At 40.8% G+C, this 20,521-nt stretch overlaps 1 protein-coding gene across 1 annotated transcript in view; it reads left to right on the top strand.

Annotated features, from left to right (window-relative positions):
• Window positions 1-20,521, top strand: part of cntln (centlein, centrosomal protein) — a 477,268-nt gene that overhangs the window by 243,456 nt on the left and 213,291 nt on the right. The window contains exons 15-18 of the mRNA XM_085991655.1: window positions 1,153-1,244; window positions 13,795-14,336; window positions 15,070-15,157; window positions 19,946-20,039. Of these exons, the coding sequence (XP_085847781.1) occupies window positions 1,153-1,244; window positions 13,795-14,336; window positions 15,070-15,157; window positions 19,946-20,039 (816 nt within the window). The remainder of the gene's footprint in view (window positions 1-1,152; window positions 1,245-13,794; window positions 14,337-15,069; window positions 15,158-19,945; window positions 20,040-20,521) is intronic.

The raw sequence follows: 20,521 nt of genomic DNA, 5'->3' as shown, positions 1-20,521 counted from the left end.
AGGGGGAGATTTCCGTGAGAAGGGAAAGAGGGGGAGATTTCCGTGAGAAGGGAAAGAGGGGGAGATTTCAGTGAGAAGGGAAAGAGGGGGAGATTGCAGTGAGAAGGGAAAGAGGGGGAGATTTCAGTGAGAAGGGAAAGAGGGGGAGATTTCAGTGAGAAGGGAAAGAGGGGGAGATTTCAGTGAGAAGGGAAAGAGGGGGAGATTTCAGTGAGAAGGGAAAGAGGGGGAGATTTCAGTGAGGGGAAAGGGGGAGATTTCAGTGAGGGGAAAGAGGGGGAGATTTCAGTGAGAAGGGAAATAGGGGGAGATTTCAGTGAGAAGGGAAAGAGGGGGAGATTTCAGTGAGAAGGGAAAGAGGGGGAGATTTCACTGAGAAGGGAAAGAGGGTGAGATTTCCTTGAGAAGGGAAAGAGCCGGAGATGGCCAAAACCCTGTGGGAATTTTTACCTTCAGCCTTTCCAGAGACGTGCCCCCTGACCACAATGTCCATGGCAGTCTGTGCCAGAGGGGGCAAGATTTGGATGGTGAGCCTCCTCCTGCCACTGTCTGCTCCCTGGCCAGTAACTAATTTGCTCCCCAATATGTTTTTTCATGGTATAAAACAGTGCATTTGTTACCTATTATTGCCATCATGATTGCCCAGGATTCCAGCTTGTATTTCCATACATAAATGGTGGTCACCACAATCTTAGTGGATGCAATCATTACATTAAAAATAACAGAAAGGTCACATACTGCTCCTATACAGTGCGGAGCTGTTTTTGAGAGGCCGGATTTGCTTCAGGTTTTCCATATTCGTGATCTGAGGGAATTTTAGACACTCCTAGCATAATCTGTGCCTCTGTACATTGACTGCACTGTGTACCGGTACATTTCACTAAAACAGCTCATCATTTTATTCCATTCAGTTAATGAGTATTTTATCTTGTATATATTTCCTTTTCTTTTCCTTTTGAAGGCACAAGTAGAATTTTAACTAGTATTTTTTCTTTACCCAATGGCATTATTGCGAAGTACTTTCACTGACCAAAAGGGATAACGAGAAAATGACACTAATTATTTAAAAGGTGGATCCTTATTTTTTGTGGAGATAGCTGTTCTGTTTCAAAGGGGCTTCTAATGACATTTTATTATTCATTCCAATTGCAGAGCTTCTTTTCAGACTTGCAGGAGATGAAGGAGTGAAATGCAGCACGCCCAAGACCACGACAAAAGGAAAGTTGGAACAGTCACTAAAGAAGGTGCAGGAAACAATTATAACATTCCTTAGAAAGATTACTATTGCACATATGTTAAAGCATACCTGTTTTAGCTTATTGAAGATAGTAAACTGTATTTTCCAGAGCACAGGACTGCAGGTGGTGAATATATTAGAGTTCACCCTTGACTGACAAGTCTTAAGTTTTGTGAATATGAAAAATGGCTATACACAGAGATTTTTCACGTTTTACCAAGTTTATAATCATGTTGAAAGCTACTTCTGAGGCTTACAGTTTTCTTAGAAAGCTATTTCATAGTTTTTGTAAAAATATTGCCCCAATTCTACAGTCATCACCATTGGTCTTTCAGTTTTGGAACAAATTCTGTTACTTTTCATATTAAGTCCTTCTGTCGAGATCTGTTGATTCGTGTTGTTTTCCTCGTTAGTTGAAGCACACCCAGATAACTCATCCAGTCAATGCCAGTGTCCAGGTTCTGACCAACAGCCTTTTTAGGTATAGGTATCCATGTTGGATGACTGCATTGCCTTCTAAGGTGCATATCTGTCCCAAATGCTGAAAGAAAGCTCTTCTATGCATCACACAAAAGAAGCGCAAGATTTAAAATGAGTGTGGAGCACTGAAGGCAGCCTAAGAAACATTGTTTTCCCTAAAGCAGTGGCCAAGTCAGCTTTTACATTGGTTCACAAGCAGAAGATTTTTGAGTTCTCTGAATCTTGAGACCATCTCCAAATCTCACTTAAAATGTTAGTATCGCACTACATTGGAATTACCTCATTGTTGCCTGCGCAGGTCACAGATTTTCGCTTTGGAAGTGGCCAGAGGTCAGTATCAGCAATGGCTTTCTCTGAAGGAACCTGAACTGAATTCTCACCCAGGAAGATCTCACTCTTTGCATCACGATTGGCTTTGTTTAATACTTCAGCAGACGCCATAGAACTAACTAAAGTCCCACCATCAACTATTGCAGACTTAAAAGTGGAGCCATTTTAGACTTTTCTATTTTCTCCCCAACTCTTCAGGCTTCAGCCTTGGCTGAGACCAGATAATGTCAAGTTCTAGGGTAGGCCCATAGGATGATGAATCCCTTCCTCTTAAAAGGGGGATTCAGCTCCAGTAAGAATTTATGACTCAAGGATGGTTCATTGAATTCCCAGTATCAGCTGATTAAAGCACTGGCTTTGTCTGGAATCCAAATACCCAGGAGCCAGAAACCATTGATGTTTGACCTTTGCTGGCTTATTGACTGCTTAGAATGACTTTCATTGAAGCCAGAAGGGAGATAATCACATGTCAATGAGCCCCCCACTGCCTCAGATTTTGAGAAAGAAGAGGAAGAGAATCATATGACCCCTCTTTTCTTTGGTTATATGGACTCTTGGTTTGACAATTACAATGTCTGTACAATCTCTCAATAGGTTTTTTATGTCCCTGCAAATTCTGTCTCAAGCAGGGAAAGCATTGTTTTGTTTTATTTAACAGTGGCTAGGACTGATAAAATGCAGTCACAGGGAAGTTTAAAAATTTTTTTCCCAGGGATTCCTCAGTGATGCTTCATGTATCGGTAAACTAGAGGCAAATCATGTCGTTCTCGTGACCTTTTCAGAAATTGCTTGCTTTACAGTAACTCTGAACATTGTCTCAGTGCCACACAATCATGTAATTCAAATTAGAGGTATGTTCCAAGGTGTTTGAACATATCTACTGTCTCCTGGTTCCAATCCGAATGCAACCACTGCACTTTCTTGAATGGTTTCTTCTCTGCTCACTTCTGCTATGTGCCAAGACTCCATCCTCAGTCCCCCCTATTTATCATCTAATTTGCCCATGCCGATGAAATCCAGCTTTATCTCTCTACCACCATTGACTGATGGTGATAGACAGGTGGTCAAATAGTATAGCAAGTGATCGATATGTTGAAATTTCTTTCAGATTAATGATGGCAAAAACAAATAGGAACATAAGACCAGGAGGAGGCCATTCAGCCCCTCGAGCCTGCTCCGCCATTCATTGAGATCATGGCTGATCTGTGCTTCTTGGTTCTTGCTCGCTGCCTATGTGCCTGTGGATCCAGCTCTATCAGCCTCCTCAGCCCTGGCTGAATCAGGTTGTATTGAATCTCAACATTCTGCTTCATAGCCCCAAGGATTGATTTCTCAAATGATTTCCACACTTGCTCCCATTCCTCCAGTCTACTAACTTCAATTAAGTCCTGAACATCCATGAGGTACAGTAGTGTAGTGGTTATGTTACTGGGCTAGTAATTCAGAGGCCTGAATTACTTCAAATCCCACTATGGCAGTTTGAGACTTCTGAATTCATTGTAAAAAAAAAAAAAAAAAATCTGGGTGAAGCTGTCAGATTGTTGTAAAAGCCCAACTGGATCACTAGTGTCCTTTAGGGAAGGAAACCTGCCTGCTCAGTCTGGCCTACATGTGACTCCAGTCCCACACCAATGTTGACTAGCAAGCCACTCAGTTGTATCAAACCGCTACAAAGAATAACATGAACAAAACTGGACGGACTACTCAGCTGCGACCTAGTCATCAAATCAGGCACCTCCAAGTTCCCCTCCTAGTCACATACCGTCTTGACTTGGACATATATTTCTGTGCATTCATGGTCACTGGGTCAAAATCCTGGAACGCTGTACCGAACAGCACTGTGGGAGCATCTTCACCACACAGACTACAGCGGCCCTCCACCATTTTCCCATGGGCAATAAATGCTAGCCTTGCCAGCAACGCCCACATCCTGAGAGTGAATTATTTTTAACTTGTTTTGGTGGAATCAGTGTATTTTGGCTGTGAAGTTGAAAATTAAAGTGATGGTATATATGCTTTTGCCATGTTTGGATGATAGGTGGCCTGTTCATTTATGTTTGGGAACTGAACTACATTCAGAAAATGAGAAATATCATATGGAAGGTAGGTAATCTAGCATATGCATGTTGATGAATTTCTTCACTAGTGCTTGGGCTATCAATTAATAAAATCCAGGGAAGCTACTGAATCCATTTGTTGACTAGCTAGCTAAAAAGTAAACCTTTCATTATTCTGATAGCGCATCGGTTACAGCCACCTATACCTGGCTTTTATTTGAACCTAGCAGCCACAGATCTGTGATGGTTCTGGTTGGGTTGCTGACTGATTCCTCAGACGTAACATTTCTTATAACATGAGAAACTGTCATAATTTGCTTCTTGCTGGTTGATCTGGACAAAAAAAACACAGTATATTGTAGGGGAATGACAACAAAGTGAAAGAGTAAGGATGAAAAAAATTTGGGGAACATATAAATATTGAAATGACATTACAGTATCTTAAAACTAAGTTGTGATGTATAAAATATGTAAACCGATAAAATATGTTAATAGTTGATCTTCTGTGTCATAAAAAAAACATTTATACGTTTTCTGCTACAGATAAAGAATGCAGATATTCAAATAAGCCTCAGATCTCTGAATCATCATTCTATAGAGAAACACTTTTAGGCATTAATGATGCATCGGAGCTTTATTAGTGCATTTCTTCTTTTGAATATAAATATGGTTATGCTGAATAAAAATGTTCTAAATGACACATTCTTACAATCGTTATTTAACTGCAATACATGCAATATTTATTTGATTAAAAAAAAATATTTAGCATTTTATCTAATTAAGTATAAATATAGAATCTACATGAATAAGAATTACATTAATAGTAGTGAAAATAACAGCAAGGATATAACCTGATCATGGAACCACACCAAATTAAGAATTTCTCAACAATACATACACCCATTGGATGATTGAAGACCCTGGCTAAAGTCTGACTACTGTATGGTGAGGTGGCTTAGGGGGCCAAGGTAACAGTGGGAATTAGAATTCTCCGTAGTTTTACTCAATATATTCTACACGGGATATGCGGAAATCACTCCCATTTTTATATATACATATAAGAATCAGGCTATATATAGAAAGGTCAGAGGAGAAGTGAAAAAGAAAATAAGAGGGGCAAAGAGAAGGTATGAGAATAGAATGGCAACCAACATAAAAGGTAATCCCAAAGTCTTCTATAGGCATATATAGTAAGAGGAGGGGTGGGACCAAATAGGAGACCTATGCATAGAGGCAGAGGGTGTGGCTGAGGTTCTAATCGAGTACTTTGCATCTGTCTTCATCAAGGAGGAGGATTCTGCCATAGATATAGTAAAGGAGGAGGCAGTGGAGATACTTGATAGGATAAAAATTGATATTAGAAAGGCTGGCTATAATTAAAGTAGATAAATCACCAGGAGCAGATGGGATGCATCCTAGGATGCTGAGGGAATTGAGGGAGGAGATCGTGGCGGTACTGGCCATAATATTCCAATCCTCCTTAGATACGGGGTTGGTGCCAGAGGACTGGAGAATTGCAAATGTTACACCATTGTTCAAAAAAGGGTGTAAAGATAAACCCAGCAACTACAGGCCAGTCAGTTTGACCTCGGTAGTGGAGAAGCTTTTAGAAACCGTAATCGGGGACAAAATTAACAGTCACTTGGACAAGTGTGGATTAATTAAGGAAAGCCAGCACGGATTTGTTAAAGGAAAATCTTGTTTAACTAACTTGATCGAGTTCTTTGATGAGGTAACAGAGAGGGTTGATGATGGTAATGCGGTTGACGTAGTGTACATGGATTTCCAAAAGGCGTTTAACAAAGTGCCACATAATAGGCTCGCCAGCAAAGTTGAAGCCCATGGAATAAAAGGGACAGTGGCGGCATGGATACGGAATTGGCTAAGTAATAGGAAACAGAGAGTAGTGGTGAACAGTTGTTTTTCAGACTGGAGGAAGGTACACAGTGGTGTTCCCCAGGGGTCAGTTCTAGGACCACTGCTTTTCTTGGTATATATTAATGACTTGGACGTGGGTGTACAGGGCACAATTTCAAAATTTGCAGATAACACAAAACTTGGAAGTATAGTGAACAGTGAGGAGGAAAGTGATAGACTTCAGGAAGACATAGGCTGGTGAAATGGGTGGAAATGTGGCAAATGAAATTTAATGCAGAGAAGTGTGAAGTCATACATTTTGGTAGAAAGAATGAGGAGAGGTTATATAAACTAAATGGTACAATCCTGAAGGGGGTGCACAAACAGAGACACCTGGGGGTATTTCTGCACAAATCTTGGAACGTGGCAGGGCAGGTTGAGAAAGCAGTTAAAAAGGCTTATGAGATCCTGGGCTTCATAAATAGAGGGATAATGTACAAAAAGTGTGCAAATTATGATGAACCTATATGAAACACTGGTTCGGCCCCAACTGGAGTACTGTGTCCAATTCTGGGCACCACACTTTAGGAAGGATGTAAAGGCCTTAGAGAGGGTGCAGAAAAGATTTACGAGAATGATTCCAGGAATGAGGGATTTCAGTTACCTTGATAGACTGGAGAAGCTGGGGTTGTTCTCCTTGGAGCAGAGAAGATTGAGAGGAGAGTAGATAGAGGGAAACTGTTTCCATTGGCAGAAGGGTCGAGAACCAGAGGGCACAGATTTAAGGTGATTGGCAAAAGAACCAAAGGCGATGTAAGAAAAAACTTTTTTACACAGCGAGTGGTTAAGATCTGGAATGTACTGCAGATTCAATCCTGGCTTTCAAAAGGGAGTTGGATAAGTAGCTGAAGGAAAGATATTTGCAGGGCTATTGGGAAAGGGCAGGGGAGTGGGACTAGCTGAAGTGCTCTTGCAGAGAGCTGGCATGGGCCGAATGCCTGCCTTCTGTGCTGTAACCATTCTATGATTCTCTGGTTGCAGATGTTTACAAGATATAGCAGAACTCACCATGGGGAGGGAAAGGCAAGGGACAAGCGATGAACATACCTCTGCTTCTTTGTGCCCCCAGACAACAGCTTGGTAGCCTGGCAGGATTAGGATGGTCTTATATGCGCACAGCATTAGAATATGAGAAAAACTTAGTCAAGAAAAGATCATTTAGCCCATCAAAGTTGAATGCCCGTAAAATAATAAAGGAAGACTTGCGTTTATACAGCCTCTTTCACAACCTCAGAATGTCTCAAAGCATTTTGCACCCAATTAAGTACTTTTGAAGTGTAGTCACTGTTACTAATCACTAGGAAAGGTGGCAGCCAAATTGCACACAGGAAGACCCCACAAACAGCAATGTGACAATGACCAGATCATCTGTTTTGGTGATGCTGGTTGAGGGATAAATATTGGTCAGGACACAGGGGAGAACTCCCCTGCTCTTCTTTGAAATAGTGCCGTGGGATCTTTTACGTCCACCTGAGATGGAGCCTTGGTTTAATCTCTCGTCCAAAAGACAGCACCTCTGACAGTGCAGCACATCCTCTGTACTGCACTGGAGTGTCGGCCTAGATTTTGTGCTCGACCCACGACCTTCTGACTCCGAGACGAGAGTGCTACCTACTGAACCACGGCTGACAACTCTTTGTCATATATACTCTTTCATATTATCTTTGACTCTGGTACAATACTTGGTAGATTATTCCCAAATTGCTGTAAGTAAACAATTATTACTTGAAGATTTATTTTAAATTTACTTATACTAGTCATACCAGTCTGGCTTGCCCTGAATTAATTTTCTGGGTTCTGTACCATTTAATACTTTTGTACATTTTATACAAGGGTCCCCTCCTATTCACACCATAGAGCTTAACTTTCACTTTTCTCTCATCCTCTTTACACTCTGGAACGTCATTGTTGATCTCCTCTGCACCTTCCCTAGTGCATGTATGTCCCTTTTGAAATGTGCTGACCAGACTCTACATGACCTGAGCCATGCCTGCTGGGAGTGGATAGTGGGAATTTGGATGTCAAGTTCAGTGACCCCTGTAAAGTTTACTTTGTAGATGCCTCTTCACAACCTTTGTAGACTTGTACAGTTCTAATTCTGCATCCCGGTATTCTCTTTGCTTTTTAAATTGCTTCTCCACAATTTATCGATTTTGAAGGTCCAATCTCTTTTTGCTAATTCAGTTCCCGACAGTATATACCCATGTTGCTCATTTTTTTTTTACCTAATATGTAATGGTTTACATTTGTCAGTATTACATTTTATTTGCATTTATCTGCCTAATTGCATAACAATCCCCTTCGTTTCCTGGAAGGGATGGAGGTATTTGTTCTAAGGAAGGTGCTGGCAATACATAGGGCTAGAGTTTGATAGTGCCAATGGGAGGTCTGGGCCTTGTTACCATACCCTCCGGCAAGCTACGGGCAGGAATGTGGCCGTCCATTTGCAGGCTTGACTGATAATTGCATCAGGCAGCCAAGCCATTTAAAAACAAATTCAGTTGCTCGTCTCCCGTTTTCCAGTGTAAATGGGCGGGAGGAAATTACAGATCGTCCAAAATATATCTATAACAACTACAACTTGCATTTATATAGCACCTTTTAATGTAGCAAAACAGCCCATGGCGTTTCGCAGGAGCATTATCAAACAACATTTGACACCGAACTACATAAGGAGATATCAGGGCAGATGACCAAAAGCTTGGTTGAAGAGGTAGGTTTTAACAAGCGTCTCAAAGGAGGAAAGAGATAGAGAGGCGGAGAGGTTTAGGGAGGGAATGCCAGAGCTCAGGGCCTCAGCAGCTGAAGGAATGGCTGCCAATGGTGGAGCGATTAAAATTGGGGAATGCGCAAGAGGCAAGAATTGGAGGAGCACAGAGATCTCGGAGGGGTGTAGGGCTGGAGGATATTGCAGCAATAGGGAGGGGCGAGGCCATGGAGGGAATTGAAAACAAGAATGAGAATTTTAAAATTGAGAACCAGGAGCCAATGTAGGTCTAAAGAGATTTAGCATATATATTAGGATATAAGGAGTCTGCCTGATTAGTTCCATCTCAGGACCAAGTCTGAGTATATGAATAGCTGAAACTATCTGTTATTCACAGACTGCCAGGTTAGGAACTGTAAATAATAAAACAGTTCAAAATCGAATGAAACATTTGGGCTCAGACTTTCCACAGGGGTTGCCCCGATTTCTCACCAGTGGATCGACGGAATCCAGAAAGAAATGACGTCAACGGTTTTCAACAGTTTATGTAGTTTTTCTGAGGGTTACGCTGATTTCCTGCTGAACTCATGGTAAGAAATCAGAAACCCCACAGAAATTCCAGGCTCATTTGAAAACTTAGCCCATGTTTGTCAAACATGTTCAAGATAAGTGACTTAAATGTAGTCAATTGAGTATGTTGAATGGTCTTGTTTTATAGTGTGTGCTGTTAGTTTGGAGTAAGTTAAGGAATCCCGTATACAGCACGATTCTAAATGAAATAAAAAATATTGATTAAAATGTAGTCTTTTGAGAAAAGTCTAACTTATAAAAGAGGACTGTTGATTAGATTTAAGTAAGGCATAAAGGACATTGTGGGAAAAATTCAGTTGGTTGCGCCTCCCGTTAGCGCCTTAAGAGGGCTCTAACGGGACGCAAAGCACCTAGCGCCCGGGCACGGCACTGCCCACGCCTCCCGCAAAATTCAGCGGGAGGTTAGTGGTGGTGCTAACCGGTAGAGCCCTGTGGCGCTGCGCCGCTGGCGATGACATCATTGGCGTGCGCAGTGCCCTGCTCCCGCCCCGACCACGATCTTCGGAAGCGCCCCCTGACTTACGGCCGGACGCTATGTCTGATGGGGTCAGGGGGGCCGACCTGCGGCCGGGGAGGCGCAATTTAAAGGCGAGGTGCGGGGCGGCCATTTTTGTTGCTGGCCACCTGCCTGCGCTCCTGTCCCAGACCTCCTGAAACCCCCCCCCCCCCCCCCCTCCGCGGAATGTTGGCTGCGCTCCAAGAGCCCGGCACTTCTCTTGAGTGCCGGGCTCTTTTGTCTGCACTCCCGATCCCCGGGGGCCCAGCTGGGCCCCAGGTCGTGCTGCACAAGGCCCCTCCCCTTAAAGAAGGGGAGGAAGGCCTGCAATACCGCAGCGTGACGTGCCGCAGCGTGTGGCGCTGCGGCACATAACGCCGCAATATTGACTCTCAGCGCCCCAAGAGGGATGCGGGGCACTTCCAGTAGCGCCCCGCTTCCCTCTTGGGGCGCAACCACTCAATTTCCGGTGCGGGGACGCTAATTTTTCCGGCGCGCTGCTTTTAGCGCCCCAGCGAAGTTAGCGCCCCAATTAGGGCGCTACTCAATTTTTAGCCCATTACCTTTTTAAAGTTACTCTACTTGATAAAGCAATTTGAATAATTCAGTTATTAAAAATGGTTTCTGTAATGAATTTTGATTTTAAGACATGGGGGTAGATGGAAATGAAAACTGGACGGTTTCTATAACGGTCGGCCGATCAGCATTGCAAGATTTACACCTGGGCAGCAAATGGAAAATCTGCCCCACTATCTTTTTTTAAAATTCACAATTAGTATTTTACAAGTACATTTGTATTTAACTGGTTTTAGTAGCATGGGTTTTGTAATGATCTTTCCCATTCTGAATCATGGAGCCAGGAATCTATGTTGCATGATTGCTTCATATTTCACACTAGTGTATTTACAGTCTTGAATTGTAAAATTAAAATCCATTTATAAACACTAATGCGATTTTCAGCCAGTGAACTATTTAAATAATTTTAAAACTGGGTGTACGTGCTACATAGGCAGAGCAGCTTTAAGATCACATTGATATGTATTAAGTATCCCTAGTGACTCACTGTATGAGTACCAGGGGTAATCCAAAGGTTTCTTTTAGCAGGATGTGTGTTAATATCTGAGAACAGTTATATTTTATTTTGCACTCTGTTCTTCCAGAATTACAGTATTAATTTCAAATGTACCTTAAAGATGCTGGTGATATCTGTGTAGGGGAGCTGGGAACTGTTGGTGGTACTTTGTGAATTGTGCATTAACTTGTAGGGAGTAATTTAGAGGAGATGATGCTGTTGTGTGTCGTTGTAACAAGTGCCATATGGTCAGGTAATGAAACCTGTCATCGCATTATTACAGAATGACAAACATCATGTTAAATATAATAATGTACAACACAGGAAATGCTCATATTCATTTGTCTTCAGGAGGAATGAGTAATTGAAATAATTTGTGTACTATAGTCCAGGGATGTCAGAGGAATTATTTCATTTCATCCTCTCCAATATAGAAGAACAACTGTAATTTTCAGAAGGGTTGCATGTTTTACTTCCAGGGGGCAGGTAAAACTAAAAAAGACAGGGAAAATTGCCTCGGGTAAGAACCCTGTAGGCATTTTGTATGCATTTCTAGCTTGTCTTAAAAAGAGACAATAATATGATAAAATGTATAGTTGTCCAAAACTGACAGTGCTGAATTGTACGGTCAGACATTAATATTGGATGTATTATATTGCAGAGCTTCCATGTCACATGAAAATGTCTAATAGACTGGGGCTTGAAATGTATTAGCACCTTTTTCTTTGTATTCTTTGGTGTAATAGGCTGTTAAAAGTTGACAGCAGCAGTGAGTAGTATTACAGACTATTGCCTTTATTGTACAAGTCATTTAAGATGAGGGATCAGTCAGAATATATTCTTCTTCATTTTTAAGTGCTTAAATTTAATTTTGTATGCACCCTGCAGCAAAGAATTTTTGAAGATGTTATATGCTTGCAAGATTTTACTGTATTGTCGTTCAGGAAATTCATTTTTAAAATGAGATTTCCACTGATTAACTGTTGAAATGTTCCAACATTTAGATTTTAAAGTTTTCTTTTTATTCAGGAATGATGAAAATTCAGATCTGCTTAAGACCACATTGCTCTTTTAGTTCATTTAGGTTAAATTTGTTAGGTGGGTAAATTATTAATTTGTACATTATCGGCTCCTATTATAGATCAAAACATGTTCTAGTTTATGAAGTAATGTGGCAAAACTTCCATAAAACAGACTATCCTGTTGAAGGTCTGTTAAGAATATCACCCTTTTATTGAATTATTTATTTGAGTCGTCTTCCTCTTTGACTGTTCTCCTCCCTTCCAGCCAGCTACACGCCTCCTACCATGTTTGCAGGGCTCCACCGGCACCGGTTGTTTAGCTATTCCAGGATTGCATTGTAGTGATGTATCCTCGACTCTTTCCTTCAATTTGCCCGTCCCTTTTGGTGTCAACCAAGTATCTCCCACTGCTGCACAGCGGAGATTGGGCACTTAATATTTATCCCTCAATCAACATCACTAAAATAGATTATCTGGTCATTATCACATTGCTGTTTGTGGGAGCTTGCTGTGTGCAAATTGGCTGCCACGTTTCCTACATTACAACAGTGATTACACTTCAAACTAAAAAGTACTTCATTGGCTGGAAAGCACTTTGGGATGTCCGGTGGTCGCGAAAGGCGCTATATAAATGCAAGTCTGTCTGCCTTTCTTTCTTTAATAGAGTGAGGAGTTAAGCTTGTGCTCCACCACTTAATTAGCCATGTGCACATGCTACCCATTGTAGCAATTTAATTATTAAAATACCACATTCATTTATTTGTAACATATACGCGTAAGTGACACTATAGCCCTAATTTTAACCCTACCCGCCTGACGCAAACAGGGCAGGTGAGTGGTTAAAATGGGGGAATCCATCTACTGCCCCATTCCTGCTGTGGATTCATGATTTTTACAGACTGATGAATATATTTCAATTGGTGACCCATGATGTCATTGGAAATCTGACGCTATCTTAACTGGGCAGGACGGAAGTCCCGACCAGCATCCAACCCGCCCAGTAATACCTTGCAGGATTAGCCGCAGAAACTGACAGACATGACTGGACCAATATTTAAAGGGGCACTCACCTGCATTCACTTCGATTAATAGAATCTCCATGCTTTTCTGATTACTGCATTGCTAAGCCATTTCAGAGCTTGGAGATTACTTCTTTTTGACTTATTTGCCTTACTCACCCTGACAAAGCATTTTCAGCTTATCATGGTCTTTGCTTCTTTATTCTGGATGGGTGAACAGTTGAAGGAAGAGCAGCCACAGCAGCAGCAGCAACTAGGATGAGCACTGTCTGGGCCTGTAGAGCACAGCCGGTGGGGTGGTGGTGGGCGGGGCGGGGGGGTGGTGGGGGCTGCTGCTTGCAGAAGGCCAGACCACAGCATCTATAGGCCGAGTTACTTATCCGGACATCCCAGGAACAGTGTGTCAGGAGGTTGAGCTTCACCAGGCGGGCTGAACCAGGGAGCCAGGCTTTGCCAGTGGCCGTCAAAGTCACCACTGCCCTGAACCTTTCTCGCCTCAGGCTCCATCCAGGTTGCTACAGGAGACATCTCCCAATCTGTGATGCACTGCTGCATTAAGCAGGTCACCAGTGCCCTCTTAACAGGACCAATCTTTCCCAATGAATGCCAGTAGCCAGAATGAGAGAGCTCTGTGATTTGCAGCAGTGACTGTTTGTTTTATTTTCATTTCCTAGTCTCGAGGCACTGAAACCTATTCCAACACCCCTTTTGCCTTCCTTGATGAAATCAGCTAACTCGGCACAGGCAGGAAATTGGGCCTGGGAACGTGTGGGCTGTGGGGCTCAGTTAGGCACTTCTCAAAACAATTGAGGAGGAGCATCCTTACTTTTAAAGCTAAACTTAAAGTAATTGGTTTCCTGTTTCAGATCAACCATTTGGAAAAGAAGCTCAAAACTATTCAGAGAGAAGCCAAAGACCTGAGAGAAGCAAAGGAGGAATTGATCCAGGCCAAAGCTTCATTGAAAACAGCCCACAGCAAACTTCAGACTGAATCTGACAACCAAGTCATCGAAATAGAAGAACTGATGAAGGCAAATCAACAAATTAAAAGAGAAAAAAATGAGCTAGATGCAATGATAGAAGGATTGAAAACAGAAGCTTCCTCTGTAAAGAGGCAAATGGCAGACACAATACAGTTGAGAAATGAAAATAAGGAGTTATTGCAGCAAATACAGAAGCTGCAGGAAGCACTTGAGTCTAAGACTGTCGCCGCCAAAGCCAGAACTATAGAGGGAGCCAGCAATGGCAACTGTGTGTGTAAAGCAGTAGGCTACAATCCCAGAGCAAAAAGAAGAAAAACCAATTCCATGAAACGGTACCAGAGCTTTCTCAACCGCTCCATCAAGGAGATGAGCACGGTCTTTGAGCACTTCAGTAAGGATGGGTGGGAAGATGTAACTGGAGCCAGGTACAGTTCTCATTAACTTAGCCCTGCAGATAGGACAGTGTGGATATGCAAACTGTAAGCAAATGGAGATTGGATTTTATCTACTGTCGATTTCATATTCGGGGGGGGAAAAGAAATGCTGTCAGATTTTTGAATAGTCATGGGATGTCTTGCTTCAAGCTTATTGACTGAAATTTGCATGTGAAATTAGCTCCAACTGCATGAATTTTTGAATTAATGCCAGGAAATCCAGAATAAGGCAATGCATGATTTCTTTCAGTGATACCATTTTCATGCAGTCATGAGGCTTGAAATTGACAGTTTGGCAGGTTGATTTAATTTGCTGGCCCTTTGCATATTCACCACTGACAGCTAAGGATTCCCAGGCAACCCTGCTAAGTCAGTTTAGTTATCTTATGACATGTCGATCCAGGAGGAGAAACGAATTTTTTCCTCTTAATTTAGTTAGATAAATTTTGAATGACCTATTTTAGCTTGCTACCAGATGCTTACAAGCTGTTTAACATCCTTTAAATTAAGAACCATCCACACTAATTATTTCATGTATGTTTTCTGCACAGTCATTGAACTAATGTTAATTGAATGATGGTTGAAAATGAGGTGCTTTGTTATTAATTTCCATTCAGGGGGTATTTACACTTATATTTTTCTGCATTAAGATTGAAACTCCTGCCTGTTGTAAAGGTTTGTTCTTTCAATAAGAACACACTTTCCCACTGTATTTCCATCCTAGTGACTCCGAGGAGACTGCTGCTGAGAGTTTGGGAGAATTGATAGTGAAGACTGCTCAGCAAAGGGCTCCAACAGCAACAAGAAATACGGTAAGTAGGAAATCCTGCAACGAAAACAAAAAGCCGAATTTATAGTCAGCAGTCCATGTTTGTCAAAATTTGACTAAAGCCCCTAATGGGGAAACCTCTTAATACTATAGGCGGTACACAGAGTAAAATCATTGATGTGTTTTACAATGTACACATTAGAGAAATAAACAAAAAATAAATCTTCTTTTGCATACATGAGCCTTATAGTAAATTCCAAGATGGCTTAAAACAATATACTTGAAGTAATTAGTGTAGAAGGTTGATAGAGATTTTAATTTAAAAATGTGTAATTGTTTTGATATAATAGTCTGCAGCCATATATCTATGAATGCAAATTGGAGAATTAGCTTATGACCCATTAAAGTCTGTGTAATGTTTAATATTCCTGAACCTTTCTCATCGGATATCTTAGTTAAGACAATAATATAGTTAATCTATATTTATGTTGAACATTTAGTAATTCTGGTTATGATAAATGGTAGATGGCTATCATTATAATGGTACAGTAGTTGTGCACTTGGCAATTAATGAACAGTATGATTAGTTTTGGCACAAGTAATGCTGAATGCTCAGGTTAATGTGAAATACATTATTCTCTGCTTTCAAGAATATGGTAATCCAGTAATTTGGACTATTTAACTTTCACTTATAAAATTATTTGTTCTTCATACAGTATGTGTCATGGACATGTTGGCCAAAAAATGGGAGATTTACTGTCCACAATACAGGAAACTTTGTGCTATCCGGCACCGACGGGACCGAGCTGTTGCCGTCCCATCAAAACTGCCGGACAAACCAGCGCTAATGTTGAAACATACGGAGATTTTGAGCTCCGTATCTGGCAACAAACCCTGTTGCTTCTAAACAGTCGGCCGTACCTTGCAAGGTTCTCTGTAGCTTAGCAACAGCTTCAGCGAGACCTTGCAGAGCCTGACTGGTGAAAAAAAAGCAACGAAAAGAAAAAAAACCTAACGAAACGGCTCCTGATTTTTGCCGGTGGCTTGAGCATTCCGGTCAGTTAACCTCCGGATAAACCAAAGTTTCCTGTACAACAGTCTCATTTTCTTGCACTTTATAAGGGCTTCATTATTTTTCCATCTTTCTGGCATTTGCAGTAGTCATTTTGTTATTTTGATCCGGAGCACATGTTTTCTTAATTAATACGCTAATCGATCATGCTAATAGGGTATGCTACAGAACACCTAATAGTGGAAAGTAGGTGGAGGAAGAAATATGTAAGCTAATACGTGAAATGAGAAAAGGACATAGAATAATAATCATGGGAGATTTTAACTGCCCCCAAATAAAATAGCAAAAAGGGTACAGGGTACAGTTTTTACAATGTGTGCAGGACTTTTTTCTTACCCAGTATATAAAAAGCCCAACAAGAGAGGGTGCTCTTTTGGATCTAGTAATGTGAAATGAACCAGAATAGATAAGAGAAATAAGCATAGGGGAACATCTGGGCAATAGCGATCACAACATAATAAGGTTTAAGATAAAGATTAAGATGGGCATAATTAAGACAAAGACTGAAGTAGTAAATTGGAAAAAAGGAACAACAGGGGTGTAATAATGGGTGATTATAATTATCTAAAGTTAGACTGTGGTAAAATAATGTAAGTAGCAAAAAAGAGGAGAGCTTTCTACAATGTGTCGAGGACTTGTTTCCAGATCACTTATGTTTTTAGTTCAATACGGAAAGAGATGGTGCTGGATCTAGCTCTAGGACAGTGTTGCCTAATATGTTAGCCACATGTGGCTAATTGAGAATCCAGATGTGCCTAATTGCATTTCTGATTAATAAATTAAAAAAATGAGTGATAGACACCGTCATTGGGCATGTGTTCTCAATATTCATATTCGCAGGCCGCATGCATGTGAACTTTAACCTGTTTATGCGTTTGTTAGTAAAATGGTATAATGAAAAATAAAGTATGCAAGTGTTTTTTGATGTGAGTGGTTTACTTTTTTGGTTACTTAATGGTGGTAGATGTTTGTTGAGTAAATACACATGTGAATGAAGTACATTCATCTGTATTGTGTGAGGCATCTTCTGCTAAAATTGGTGCATCTGCCTAAAGTAGGGCAAGCCTGTCTGTGACATTGAGTCGCATTGTGGTGCTGTGTAGAACTAAAATGACGTAGATTTGGACTCGAAAGGATTAAAAATATATATTTTCATAGCAACAAGGCAACATTTTAAATGAAATCCAAGGGACTATACTTGCGATCCAGTACTCTGTCAGATAATAACTACTTGCACATAAAAACATCTTTCGTACAACGGAGCAACCCAGTCACACGGGGGAAGTCGTAAATCCAAGGCACTATTGTATCCAACACTGGAGATAAGCCATGTCATGGTTTGGGATTTTTAACCATTTTGTCGCAGAAAAGATTTGAAAAAGAGTTGCATTTAAATTTTGAAATTTTTTGTTAAAGCAAAATGTATTCACACAATTTTAAAAAAGAACACTGAGATAAAAGTTGGTTACAATGGTAATAAGCTAGGCATTGCAGTTGTTTCCTTAAGGATGAAGACAGTAAGCAATTTTTTAGCCTGTCTTGGTAATCAATAAATGCGTCACACACATTGTTTTGGGAAGTCTCTGACCCCAAGTGCTCAACAGGGGTTGTCTGGCATAAGCTTCCCACTGGTGCTGAATGCAGGAAGATAGAAATAGGGACTGACACTACAGTCAGGTTTTTAAACAGAAAACTGGAATAGGCTTTTGACAGACTCAGAAAGATGTAATGCAATAGGGTAGTTAGAGGTTCTTTTGTTTAAATCGAGCAAGACGACCTGAGGAAGCATAGTGTGTTCATTATTTTCTAATATGTGAAGATAAGTTGGACTGATTGAATTAAGTGAGTCCAATAATAACTGTTGTTCTGTTGTTCACTTGCTGTCTGAGAACTAATACTGCTTTACCCATTGTGCCTGGTCTCATATTGCCAAGTGTTTTCATGGTCCACCTTGGAAAATATTGGCGAGGCAGACGTAAAAAGTATAAATACTGGCTCAGATGACAAGAGAGTCCTATTGTTACCCGCCTGAGTTACGCTATCCTATATTTAGATATTGAGCAGTATGGGGACACCCTTAAACATAAGACAATCAAACCACTTTATAAGAGTCATCAGCACTGCTCTATCTAAATAATTATCTAAGGCAAGATCCAAATTTGTAATTTGTAACCATGTCGTATGTGAAAGTCAGTGAGTGAACATCGCCACTGATGCCCAAGTCAGAGAGAGCTTTGACCAAGGGTGTATTCTGGATTTTGAGGGACTGCTCTCCAGGTTCAAGGGCATAGTGTCATCTATCATTTGGGGGATGAGAAAAATCTCCCCCCAAGCGATGCATAGTTTAAACCAAATAGGTTTATTATTCTCTTTAGCTATCAAGGTGATGACACAACTGAAAGGAACAGTTTATATTGCTGCTGTTTTGAGCTCCCCTGGAGCACTGGGGAATTTGACCCATTCTTGACCTTAGAAGCTTGAACACAATGGAAAAAAAATCAAGTTATTTTCTCTGCCACTATTATTCAAGCAGAGTGCTCCAGAGATGTACATCACTATCAAAGATACCTACTTTCAGGTAGCCAAGAGAAAATGACATCAAAAGCTGGTGTGTGCTTGAGTGGCTGGTAAATGCAGCCAATACACTGCTTCAAACTAACTGTTTCAGAGTTGTGCATCTGAGCCTCAAAAAGCTACATGCCCACCCCTACTTTGATAACTGGTTCATCTGGGTAAATTCCTAGGGAGCAACTAAGAGACAGGCCCCTTGACAGAATGTTTGACTTAAAAATGGGTACGGAATAATATTTGCATATCCTGGCCCAATTATTACCGACCCTCTAACCAGGCTTCACCTAAAACTTGCACTTGATCTCAACTCCCCATGTGAAATGCCACAGGAGATTAACTAATGTACATGCATTGTTACTTTGACTACAGTGCAGTCTCCTGGGGACTATTAATTAAATCACACAGTTCCAGGTGGGTGCTTATGAAGTCCCCAATATTAAAATGGAACCAGCTCAAGACTGCCATTGAAAATAAAAATAACTTCTAAGTAGGTTTCCATATATATGGGAATTTAGTTGATGCAATATTTAACTTTTTGGAGCATATTGCAAATTAGAAATTCCCAATCGCACGGTATGATCTTGTTATACTGACTGGTTGAGATTATGTCAGTTTGGATCTGGAATTTGTAGCAGGAGTTTCCTGTTGTGGAAATCCTTAAAATTGTCCAAACTGAGGGCTTTTTTGTGTCCAGCTCTTGGTAGAGAAGAATGTCATAATACGGTAGTGTAACAATTAAGGTATTGGACTAACAACCCAGATGTTGCGAGATCAAATCCTGCCATGGCAAGATATGAAATTGAACTCAATAAATCAGGTAATTTATGTGCTACCAGGTCTGGCTTCTGCATGACTTCAATCCCAAAATATGTGGTTCATTCTTGATGCCCACTGCTGTGGCCTATCAAGCCACTTAGTTGCAAAGCAATCGGTGTAGAACAAAATGATCAGATAATATTAGCCGTACTTGTCAGCAAAGACCAAGGAATTGGATCAGGGCAAACTTCAAGCAGTCTCAGCCCAGAGGCCGAAGATAGATATGTGGTGTTGCTTAGAATGGAAGAAGTTCTTTAGGAGAGATTACCCAATGGCTAGCAAATTAGAAAGATCATGGAGTTCACCTTATCTACTGTGTTGGTGAATTTTAATTCAGAGCTCCCATGCTTATTGTTACTTGCATTTGCTTAGGCATGTTCTCAAGAAAAGAAAAAACAAAGAAATCGATTGCTGAAAACGATGAAGACTGAAACAGAAGTTGCCATCCCACAGTTTCACTCAAAAGGTAATTGGTTAACTCATCAATATTGTGACTTTTGGCAGCTGTTGCAAATTAGAAATATCCAGAAGTTTAATTTATTTTATTAAAATGTGTGTATCTGTAAAATATGTTCTTCTAAAGAATGCAACCACCACACAATTTAGGGCCAGGCCATATTCACTGGAAAGAATCACATAAAGGGGTGACCTTACTTAAAGTGGTTTTGTGACATCTTGATGTCGGAATTCTTCCTGTGTTGCCATTCCTGCCTAGTGTATAATGGTGAGCTCTAACCTGGAGCATTTGTTTGTTTTCTTCAGCCTGGTTAAATATTCTACACTATTCAAGTTCTCTAATTGTTTCTTCATAGTGAGAGTATGCTGCAATCTTTAGTAGATATATTTCTTTGAAATCTTCAATATGTTAATTTTTAAAATCTTTTTCATCTTGATGGATAAAAGTGGGCTCTACCCTGTAAGATTCAGCCACTGTCTATTCCAACGCTG

The sequence above is a fragment of the Somniosus microcephalus genome, chromosome 1 (assembly GCF_052327205.1).
Source record: "Somniosus microcephalus isolate GS21.2 chromosome 1, FLI_Smic_1.0, whole genome shotgun sequence".
NCBI lineage: Eukaryota > Metazoa > Chordata > Chondrichthyes > Squaliformes > Somniosidae > Somniosus > Somniosus microcephalus.
The sequence above is the reverse complement of the archived record's forward strand: the minus strand, read 5'-3'. Positions and strand labels throughout refer to the sequence as shown.